This window comes from Rhinopithecus bieti, unplaced genomic scaffold (assembly GCF_001698545.2).
Source record: "Rhinopithecus bieti isolate Rb0 unplaced genomic scaffold, ASM169854v2 scaffold_2572, whole genome shotgun sequence".
In the NCBI taxonomy this organism is placed as follows: Eukaryota; Metazoa; Chordata; class Mammalia; order Primates; family Cercopithecidae; genus Rhinopithecus; species Rhinopithecus bieti.
This window is the reverse complement of record NW_016804595.1, coordinates 2,853,125-2,864,149: the sequence shown is the minus strand read 5'-3', so window position 1 is coordinate 2,864,149 and position 11,025 is coordinate 2,853,125. Positions and strand designations below refer to the sequence as shown.

General features: G+C 39.2%; 1 protein-coding gene across 2 annotated transcripts in view; it reads left to right on the top strand.

Annotated features, from left to right (window-relative positions):
- PLAA (phospholipase A2 activating protein) overlaps positions 1 to 11,025 on the top strand; it is a 43,449-nt gene that overhangs the window by 12,215 nt on the left and 20,209 nt on the right. For both annotated transcript variants that reach the window (XM_017869323.1, XM_017869324.1), the window contains exons 3-7: positions 4,879 to 4,979; positions 5,067 to 5,187; positions 7,045 to 7,212; positions 7,640 to 7,775; positions 10,212 to 10,381. In XM_017869323.1, coding sequence (XP_017724812.1) covers positions 4,879 to 4,979; positions 5,067 to 5,187; positions 7,045 to 7,212; positions 7,640 to 7,775; positions 10,212 to 10,381 — 696 coding nt within the window. The remainder of the gene's footprint in view (positions 1 to 4,878; positions 4,980 to 5,066; positions 5,188 to 7,044; positions 7,213 to 7,639; positions 7,776 to 10,211; positions 10,382 to 11,025) is intronic.

Genomic DNA, 11,025 nt, shown 5'->3' with positions numbered 1-11,025 from the left:
GCCCGGCCCATTTTTGTGTTTTTAGTAGGGATGGGATTTCACCATGTTGGCCAGGCTGGTCTCGAACTCCTGACCTCAGGTGATCCACCCGCCTCAGTCTCCCAAAGTGCTGGGATTACAGGCGTAAGCCACTGTGCCCAACCAAAACAGAAAGAATTTTTAAATGTTTGTGTGCATATATGTGTGTTTGTGTGAGAAATCTTAGTGATACAGATTTTTAAAATTTTATCATGGAAATCGAATGTACACAAAAGTAGAGGTATCTTATTTTTGTTTCATCTTCCCCTCCTTCTCCTACATCATTTAAAAATTTCTGATATTCTATTATTTCGTTTATAAATACATCCTTCATTATGTGGCTCTAAAATAGGGGATGGCAAACTTTTTCTGTAAAGTATCAGATAGTAAATACATTTTAGGCTTTTCAGGCCATATGGTTGCTATCATAACTGCTCCGCTCTGCAGTTGCAGTGCACAGCAGCTATAAACAGTAAATAAACAAATGAGCATGTCTGTGTTTCAATAACTCTTCATTTGTGAACACTGAAATTTGAATTTCATAGAATTTTCACATATTAGAAGATTGCCTTTGATTCTTTTTCTCTCAATTACTTAAATATGTAAAAACCATTCTTAGGTTGTTAGGTGTACAAATACAGGTGGCTCACTGGCATTAGTTTGCTGACCCTTCTAAAAGATAAAGACACTCTCGTCCTCTAAAAGGAAAGAATAACCACAATATTATTATCACACCTAAAACAAAACAAAAACTAATTTATTGTCAACTATCAAAATGAATGTTCAAATTTACCCAGTTGTGTCATAAATGTTTTTTACAGTTTATTTGAATTCTGACCAAAATAAGGTCCACATCTTCTTTTTTTTTGGCAGGGGAGATGGAGTCTCACTCTCTTGTCCAGGCTGGAGTGCAGTGGCGTAATCTCCGCTCACTGCAACCTCCGCCTCCCGGGTTCAAGTGATTCTCCTGTCTCAGCCTCCCAATTAGCTGGGATTACAGGTGCCCACCACCACGCCTGGCTACGTTTTTTGTAGTTTTAGTAGAGACGGGTTTCGCCTTGTTGTCCAGGCTGGTCTCAAGACTCCTGACCTCTGGTGATCCATGTTGTCCAGGCTGATCTCTAACTCCTAACCTCTGGTGATCTGCCTGCCTCAGCCTCCCAAAGTGCTGGGATTACATGTATGAGCCACTGTGTCCAGCCCTACATCTTTCAATCGTCAGTTTCTTTCTTTTTTCCTTGTTGTTTGAAACCAGATTATTTTAGCTGTAGAATTTCCCACAGTCTCAATTTTACTGGTTAAAGCCTTGTCGTTCCCTTTAATGTGTTCTTCAGTCACCTATATTTCTTGTAAGCTGTTAGATCTAGTAGCTTTATCAGGTTCAGAGTCAAGTTTCTGGCAACAGTATATGTGGTATTCTGTATTTTCTTTTGTATCACATCAGGAAGCACGCAATATCTTTTCGTGATATTAAGATTGATCAGTGGAGCCGGGCGTGGTGGCTCGCGCCTGTAATCCCAGCACTTTGGGAGGCCGAGGCGGGTGGATCACAGGGTCAGGAGATCGAGGCCATCCTGGCTAACACAGTGAAACCCCGTCAATACTAACAATACAAAAAATTAGCCGGGCGTGGTGGTGGGTGCCTGTAGTCCCAACTACTTTAGAGGCTGAGGCAGGAGAATGGCGTGAACCTGGGAGGCGGTGCGTGCATTGAGCCGAGATTGTGCCACTGCACTCCAACCTGGGCGACAGTGAGACTCTGTCTCAAAAAAAATAATAAATTAAATAAATAAATAAAGATTGATCAGTGGGTTCAAGTATTGTATCATTCATTCATTATAAAGTTCCCATCAGCCTTTCACATAATGGTAATTTTTAGCAGCTACTGATGATCATTGCCTAGATTCGATATTTTATTAAGATTAACAGAATGATTGTACTGTAATTCTAATATTATTTCTGCATTTGATCACCACCACTTTTCTGTATAGATCTTTCCACATCAACTCTGGTTAACATGTGGAACTTTTATACAGAAAAGACAGAATAAATGCTTGCCTTGACCCTTCTCCTAACTTATTTACTGGTTTTCAGAAGGAGTTGTTTACTGAATATCTTTTTTTTTTCTTTTCATTTCTCAAATTGTTTCCTATTTGGCCATTGGAAACCTCTTTAAATTGGCTCCTATGACCTTTTAATAAGACCTTCAGTAGTCTTCCTTGCTTTCTAATATTACAGAATGTTCTAGGTTCCACTTGCACATTTCTTGCTCTAGACCTCAAACCAGCACTTTTGCCAGGAAGTCCTGTTTGTTTGTTTGTTTTCTTTTAGTGGGAAATGGTATTTTATTCAATTATTTTATACTGATTTGTGGAAGAATGTAAAGAGCACCCAAGTTACAACTATTAAGATCTCAGGCTGGGCACGGTGGTGCACGCCTGTAATTCCAGCACTTTGGGAGGCCGAGGCAGGTGGATCACCTGAGGTCAGGAGTTCACGACCAGCCTGACTAACATGGTGAACTCTGTCTCTATTAAATACAAAAAAAAATTTAGCTGGGCGTGGTGACGCATGCTTGTAATCCTAGCTACTTGGGAGGTTGAGACAGGAGAATCACTTGTGCCTGGGAGGCGAAGGTTGCAGTGAGCCAAGATCGTGCCATTGCACTCCAGCCTGGGCAACAAGAGTGAAATTCCATCTCAAAAAAAAAAAAAGATCTCAGTGACGTAACATGTGAGTATTTCTCATTAACTCTGCATGTTCAACATGGATTAATAAAGGGACTCTGTTCATCAGATTTTCTCAAGGACTCAGACTGATGGGACTTTCTCTCCACACGTGCTTCAGTAGTTGTTGCAGCAGTCAAAGGGCAACATGGTTAATAAGGCACTGGCTGTCCGGGCGCAGTGGCTCACGCCTGTAATCCCAGCACTTTGGGAGGCCGAGGCGGGTGGAACACAAGGTCACAAGATCGGGACCAGCCTGTTCCACCATGGTGAAACCCCACCTCTACTAAAAATACAAAAATTAGCCGGGTGTGGTGGCGGGCACCTGTAATCCCAGCTACTTGGGAGGCTGAGGCAGGAGAATTGCTTGAACCCAGGAAGTGGAGGTTGCAGTGAGCCGAGATCACGCCACAGTACTCTAGCCTGGTGACGGAGCGAGACTCCACCTCAAAAAAAAAAAAGAAGAAAAGGCACTGGCTTTTAAAAGCATGTGCCTTCCTTGAATGTCACAGTAGTGGATAATTTTAAAATCAATTTAAAAAAACCCCAAAACGTGTCTGACTGAAAGTGTCAGCTACCATTTTGTGTGTTGACTAATGCAAGTATCATGACTGTGCCTTAACTTCAAATGGAGGAGGAAAGTACCATCCTCCCATGCATCCAAAAAGGGAGAGTTACCACAGCATGCTTTCTGGTCATCAGTTATTCAGCATCATCAAACAATCCAAAAGTCTCCTCTGAGTGATGCTAAGTATTCTAAATATCAGGGAGGAGATGCTCGTAAGTAAGCTGTCACCCATACCCAGTATACAATTATAGAAAAGGAATAGGATAATCAGAGCAAACCCTCTCATTCAGAAGAGGAAGCAGTGCGGGACAACAGTTTTTAATCTAGAGCCATTCTGAAATCCAAATAAGTGGCTGTCTCAAGGATCCTCAACTCAGGGTAGAGAGAGTTTTGTGATTGCTTCCTTCTGGTCTAGGAAAAAGATTTCCCAATCCATTGTTCTTTATGGCTGTGCTTCAACCCCCAAGGATATTCTTCTTTGTAAGATAATTTTTTTTTCTTTTTTCTTTTGAGAGAGGGTCTCGCTTTGTTGCCCATACCAGAAGGCAGTGCTGCTACAGCTCACTGCAGCCTTGACTTCCCCAGCTCAAGCGATTCTCTTACTGGGACGACAGGTGCGTGCCACCATGCCTGACTAATTTTAAAATTTTTTTAGAGACGGTGTCTCACTATATTGCCCAGGCTGGTCTCAGACCCCTGAGCTCAATCCAAAATGCTAGGATTACAGGCATGAGCCACTTGACCTGGCTAATTTTTCTTTCTTTTTGTTTTAAAGACAAGATCTTGCTGTGTAACCCAGGCTGAAGTACAGTGGTATGTGATCACAGTTCACTGCAACCTCTGTGCCCTGGGCTCAAGCAGTCCTCCCACCTCAGCTTTCCAAGTAGCTGGGACCACAGGCGCATACCACCACTCTCAGCTAGTTTTTTGTACTTTTAGTAGAGACGGGGTCTCGCCACGTTGCTTAGGCTGGTCTCGAACTCCTGAGCTCAAGCATCAAGCAGTCTGCCTGCCTTGTCCTCCCAAAGTGCTGGGATTACAGGTGTGAGTCACCGTGCCTGGCATAATTTTTCATATTTGTAATTTTTAGCCTGCACAATTTTATATCAAGAAAGACATTTAATTAACCATTTCATTACTGTTGGACTTTGAGCTTGGCTGCAGGTTTTATGGTCATTTTAATGAAAGCAATCTTAAATATTTATATAAACAGTGTTTCAAAATCATTTACATTATCTCCGTATTATGATTTGTTAAAGCTGAAAGGATTGTGTATTTCACTTAAGTGCTGCTCCCTCATTTTACAGACAAGGAATCTGATTTTGAGTAGTAGTTCTGCAGTTACGTGACTTGTAAGTGCACAGATAGGCCTTTCACCTAGGCAATCTGGCACCAGAGTCTGCTCTTGACCATTGTACTCTTGTGTGTCTCTGCTGAATTAAGCCTTAGTTAGCTAAGATACCGCCACTTCAAAGAATGTTTTTAAAATTAGAATGCTTTAGTAACTTTCAATGTTGAGCATTTTTCTATATGAAAATGTGTTATCCAACGATGTTTTTTCCTTAGTTTGTAGTCTATCATCTGGAAAATTTGGGACATTACTTAGTGGTTCATGGGACACCACTGCTAAAGTCTGGCTGAATGACAAGTGCATGATGACCTTGCAGGTACAGTAGTTCTGTGTAAATATTCTAAAGAATAATTAAATTGAATGATTCTGTGGCAACTTAAATTGATACCCATTTTACTCACAGGGTCATACAGCTGCAGTGTGGGCGGTAAAGATCTTACCTGAACAGGGCTTAATGTTGACTGGATCAGCAGACAAGACTATTAAACTGTGGAAGGCTGGAAGATGTGAGAGGACTTTTTCAGGTAAGATCAGGGTAGACAAGTTTTATAATATCATTGCTTTTTATTTGCTCAGATATATTCTCAGAAGTTTAAAAGCATGAAAATATTTGAAAACATTAGTATATTTAAGCTACTAATTTGAGTTAATGTAGTTTTTCTGATGAGTTAATATCTAATACCTTTAAAAAAGATATAATGAGACCTCTCATAAAACAGCCAGGTGTAGACTGATAAATAGCTGTCTGATAAGCTATATATAATACGTGTATGTGCTCTGCATATATGTATGTAATTTTTGGTACATAGTTATATTCTTGGTTGTCATTTTAATACTTTTAGCCTGAAACTTCTAAACATAAGCCTTATTGATGGTCAGTCAGCAGTGTTATCTTCATATATGGAAGAAAGCATTGTTAATGTCTTTATATTGAAGCACTTTGTTTATAATGGATTTCAGGCTTTGTTTATGTTGTGGTTTATGGTGAGTATTCTTTTTAAGCCCCAGCTATTAAATAATGCCAATACTGATGCATCTGCTATCTAATAGTAATGTCACTGATTTATTTGTAGAGTACTTAAATTTTTACTGTGAATTTTAATTGGTGTTGTTTTTCCTCTCTTTTTGAATTTTTTCGTTAAAACTTGGTAACTACCCTAGATAATATGCAAGAAGTCCCTTTGTACAGATAAAAGTGTTTTTTGGCTGGGCGTGGTGACTCACACCTGTAATCTCAGCCCTTTGGGAGACTGAGGTGGGTGGATCACTTGGGACCAGGAGTTCGAGACCAGCCTCGGCAGCATGGCGAAACACTGTCTCTATTAAAAATATTAAAAAGTCTGTGCGCGGTGGCTCACACCTGTAATCCCAGCACTTTGGGAGGCCGAGGCGGGTGGATCACAAGGTCAAGAGATCAAGACCATCCTGGCCAACATGGTGAAACCCTGTCTCTACTAAAAATACAATTGGGCATGGTGGTGCGCACCTGTAATCCCAGCTACTCGGGAGGCTGAGGCAGGAGAATTGCTTGAACCCAGGAGGTGGAGGTTATAGTGAGCCGAGATTGTGCCACTATACTCCAAACTGGCAGTGGAGCAAGACTCTGTCTCAAAAAAATAAAATAAATATAAATAAAAATACAAAAAAATTAGCCAGGTGTGGTAATGCACGCCTGTAATCCCAGCTATTCGGGAGGCTGAGGCACAAGAATCTCTTGAATCCTGGAGGCAGAGGTTGCAGTGAGCAGAGATAGCTCCATTGCATTCCAGCATGGGCAACAAAGTGAGACTCTATCTCACAAAAGCAAGAAAGAAAAACAAAAAAAGTATCTTTTGATGGAAAGTGGATGATGACTAAACATCCTTCTATTTCTGCTTCAATATATATTATATATATGTATCAATCATTATTAATCTGTGTTAGCTAATCGAAGTCAACAAATACTGAACATAGGAAATCTGACTTCTGATCTCCTTCACAAGCTTCAGAGAATGTTTTGTTCTTAAATTTATGGGCTATTCTTTGTTTTATATTTCTGTTATGTTTGAATATTATTTATTTTATAAGTTACTCTTGTTATTGGGGAAGAAAATTAAAATGCATTATCAGGTGGATGAATTCTTGGGATCAAAATACTATTTTAGAGGTTTTGGAGAAGACAGGATGAATATAAAATAACTTCCCAAGACTGAGGATAAAAAAATATTGCTAAACCTTAAATACAAGTTTTGGTTACCAGGCTTTCAACAGAAAATAAGATTTCTCTAACTTGAAAATTAATTTTTACTACTCACTGATATGTTTTATAATGTTTGTAAAATGTATAGAGCCATCAGCCAAATTATCTGTTTTATTGATATGCATTATTGTTTTTAATGCAGGGCATGAAGACTGTGTAAGAGGTTTGGCAATTTTGAGTGAAACGGAATTTCTTTCCTGTGCAAATGATGCTAGTATTAGAAGGTGGCAAATCACTGGCGAGTGTCTTGAAGTATATTATGGACATACAAATTATATTTATAGCATATCCGTTTTTCCAAATTGTAGAGGTAAGGTTATATTATGTATTTAATGTTTTGTATTGAGCATTATTCCGTCCCATTTGTGAGATGGAGGGAGGAGGGCTGATTACTGTCTGTGGAGACTTGAATAATTTAGTAAATTTATTTCATAAGTATCTTTCTCCTGTTTACAAAAAAGAAAATTGTATGGCAATCTTTATATTAATTCAGATTACATTGTTGTGTTGTAAAAAGTTCTTGGGTATCTGAAGAAAGACTTTCTAAGATGTGACATGAATAAAAAATGTGATTTTGAAGTTATATATGTTGTAGGTGACAAAACATATGAAATTTAAAACTGTAATTTTAAAACTCTTTGGGTTTCAGAAAGTCAGTGTATCCGGAAAGATGGTATGTATAAATGTACTTAATTTTATTTATTCGAAGTAATACTTCCTATATTCATTAATTTTAGACTTTGTGACAACAGCAGAGGACAGATCTCTGAGAATCTGGAAACATGGGGAATGTGCTCAAACCATCCGACTTCCAGCTCAGTCTATATGGTGCTGCTGTGTGCTCGACAATGGTGACATTGTGGTTGGTGCGAGGTATTTATATCCTAGTCAGTTATTAAATGTTATGTGTCTAGGCCTTCAGTAGGCACTAGAGTGTACAGAGATAAGCCATGAGGAATTTCAGGTGTCTTGGGAAGACTATATGGACACTTCAATTACTAAGCAAAACAGTAGTAGATTTTATAGCTTTCACACTAAGTGATGCATGATATACCAGTATTGTACTGCAATTGTGCAGTCAAGATATTGACTACAAAAGAAGTTAGAGAAGGTAGAGATTGGTGTGGGAAAACTTTCTGTAGAAGAAGTTTGAATTGGATTTTGGAAGATTATGAGTAAGAAAAGGTACACGAATTTTTGTCGAAGCTAAGAGTATAAGTTTCCTTAGTGAGAATGAATGCAGCATGCCTAGGAAGTGAAGGAAAATGGTGGAGTACTGATGCTGGGATAATAGGTACAATGGGGCTTAACTGTGGAGAACTTTTAGTGCTTTCATGCCAGGCATTTTTTAGATTCATTGCTTGGGGTTAAAGGGTTATGGTTCTTGAGCAAGAAATAGAATTGAAGGAGAACTTACGAATTATTAAATGTGTAGATTGGATTTAACTACTGGTGACAATGGACAGGAAGGTATATTAGAAAGCAAATACAGTAGGAGTGTGAAGTTATAAGACATTGGCCCCATAATGCTAATGGGTAGGAAATAAAATAAATGAGATAATCCAGAAGGAAAACAGTCAGAAAAAGGATGAAAGAAAAGGATAAAGCTTCAAACTGTTGGTGATTGGACGTCCCCATTAATAAAAATGGAGAAGTGGGAGAATTGGTTGGGTACAGAAGGTGATAACTGTGGCCTTAGACTTCCTGAGGTCTGTAGTGGTGGTGAGCCACACTCATGCCAGTGGATCATGGTCATTTGAACTGGAGCCTAGTGTAAGAACTGAGGCTAAGATAAAGATTTTGCAAAGCTTCCAAAAGCAAACCATAGAACACCATTCTCTGAGAGAAGAAATATAGGGGAGGAACAGAAGACTAAGAACTAAGTTTTATGATACACCATTAGTACAGAAAAAGAAGCTAGTAGGTTAAACAAAACAAAGCAATTCAAGTGTTGAAATTTCTGGGAGACAGAAAAGGAAAGATTTTGGAGGGAGATTGTCATCAGTGTCAAAAAGTGTTTGAGGAATCAAGGAATGGTAAGTTTGGAAAGCATTTGGATTTGGTTTGAAAGATGTTATTAGTGACTTTTGGCATCAATCACATTTTGAATAGAAAACGATAGGAAAAAAGGCAAATAAGAGGAAATAAAGGGTTGGAGGAGATGGATGAAGGATCATAGACTACTCTATAATGCTACTGTAGCATTGAAAGCAATAAGAAGGCCAGCTGCTGTGGCTCACACGTGTAATCCTAGCACTTTGGGAGGTCGGGGGAGGATCGCTTGAGCTCAAGAGTTCGAGACTATCCTGGGTGAGCTCCCGAGACCCTGTCTCCACAAAGAAAATTCTTTAATTAGCTGGGCGTGGTGGCATGCATCTGTAGTCCCAGCTGCTCAGGAGACTGAGGTGGGAGGATTGCTTGGGCCCGGGAATTTGGGGTTGCAGTGAGCTGTAATTGCCGCCGCTGCACTCCAGCCTAGGTGACAGTGGGACCCTCTCTCAAAAAAAAAAAAAAAGAAGAAAAGAAGGTGACAGCTATAAGGGATAGAAGGTCTAATAAAGTGAGTGCTTTATTTTTTGCCTGGGACAGGGGTGATTTATAGGCTTAGTTTTCTCCCCAAGCATATTTGAAGTTGAAGAAAAACCAATAGAAAGAGTGATACACATGTTTGTGGATGATTAAGTTAGAAACAGGTTTCCTGTAGAATGGGCCAGGATTAATACAACTGGAAGTGTCTAATTTGCTTCTCCTATCTCAAAATTTAGAATTAAGAAATCATGGAGATGAAGTAATTTTTCTGAGAAAAGAGATTAAGGATGGCCATCTAATCCAAACATTAGGCCATTTTTTTCCCCCTTGATTGAAGTTACATTGCTAGTTACTGGCATAGTAAAGGAAGACCATATTTTTCTACTGAACATCTGCTAATTATAAGCCCTACATTGGGTCTTTGAGCCCTTTATAAACTAAACTAGCCCACTACCTTTCTCTATATGGTAATAACTATATAATATTGACTTTAAAACTACATACTATAGCTCTAGATTCTTACGATGGTAAATATTTAACTTGGAATTGGAACTTGTATAAAATACATATTTCTCTGTTCTTTGTCGATAATTTTTCTATTAAATAGTTGACATAATAGTAGTATGTGCTGAAGTCAGCACAGTGCTGTAATCAGCAATTAATACATGCTAATGTTTCTCATTCACAAATACAGATGATTTTTACTATGGATCATTCAGGTGTGATAATGTTAATGTATTATGGCAATGACTTATAAAATCAGTTTATTTTTCCTTACAGTGATGGCATTATTAGAGTGTTTACAGAATCAGAAGATCGAACAGCAACTGCTGAAGAAATCAAGGCTTTTGAAAAAGAGCTGTCTCATGCAACCATTGATTCTAAAACTGGCGATTTAGGGGACATCAATGCTGAGCAACTTCCTGGGAGGGAACATCTTAATGAACCTGGTAAGTATTTTATTGTACCTAGTAGGAAAAATTCACCATATTTGGCTTTTGGAATAATTAAGAGAAGAAAAATAAATGTTGTTTTGCTCGTGTTTTAGTGTTACTCTTATTGCTAGATGCAGATTTTTGAGAATTTCTACTATTATACATAATCACTATGAGAAACCATGTTCTTGCCTCTGTCTCACGGTAGACTTTGAATTAAGCTTCTCATAAACAGGAATTAAAAAATAAATCTCCCAAGACTTAGACCATTTACAGTAGGCATTCAAAAGGCACTCATATAATACTTTTTGGTTGATTGGATTCTCTAAGAGGGGTTGTGCAAACTGAATATTAAAACGAGTTTAGGCCGGGCGCGGTGGCTCAAGCCTGTAATCCCAGCACTTTGGGAGGCCGAGACGGGTGGATCACGAGGTCAGGAGATCGAGACCATCCTGGCTAACATGGTGAAACCCCGTCTCTACTAAAAATACAAAAAACTAGCCGGGTGAGGTGGCGGGCGCCTGTAGTCCCAGCTACTTCGGAGGCTGAGGCAGGAGAATGGCGTAAACCCAGGAGGCGGAGCTTGCAGTGAGCTGAGGTCCGGCCACTGCACTCCAGCCTGGGTGACAGAGCGAGACTTCTCAAAAAAAAAAAAAAAA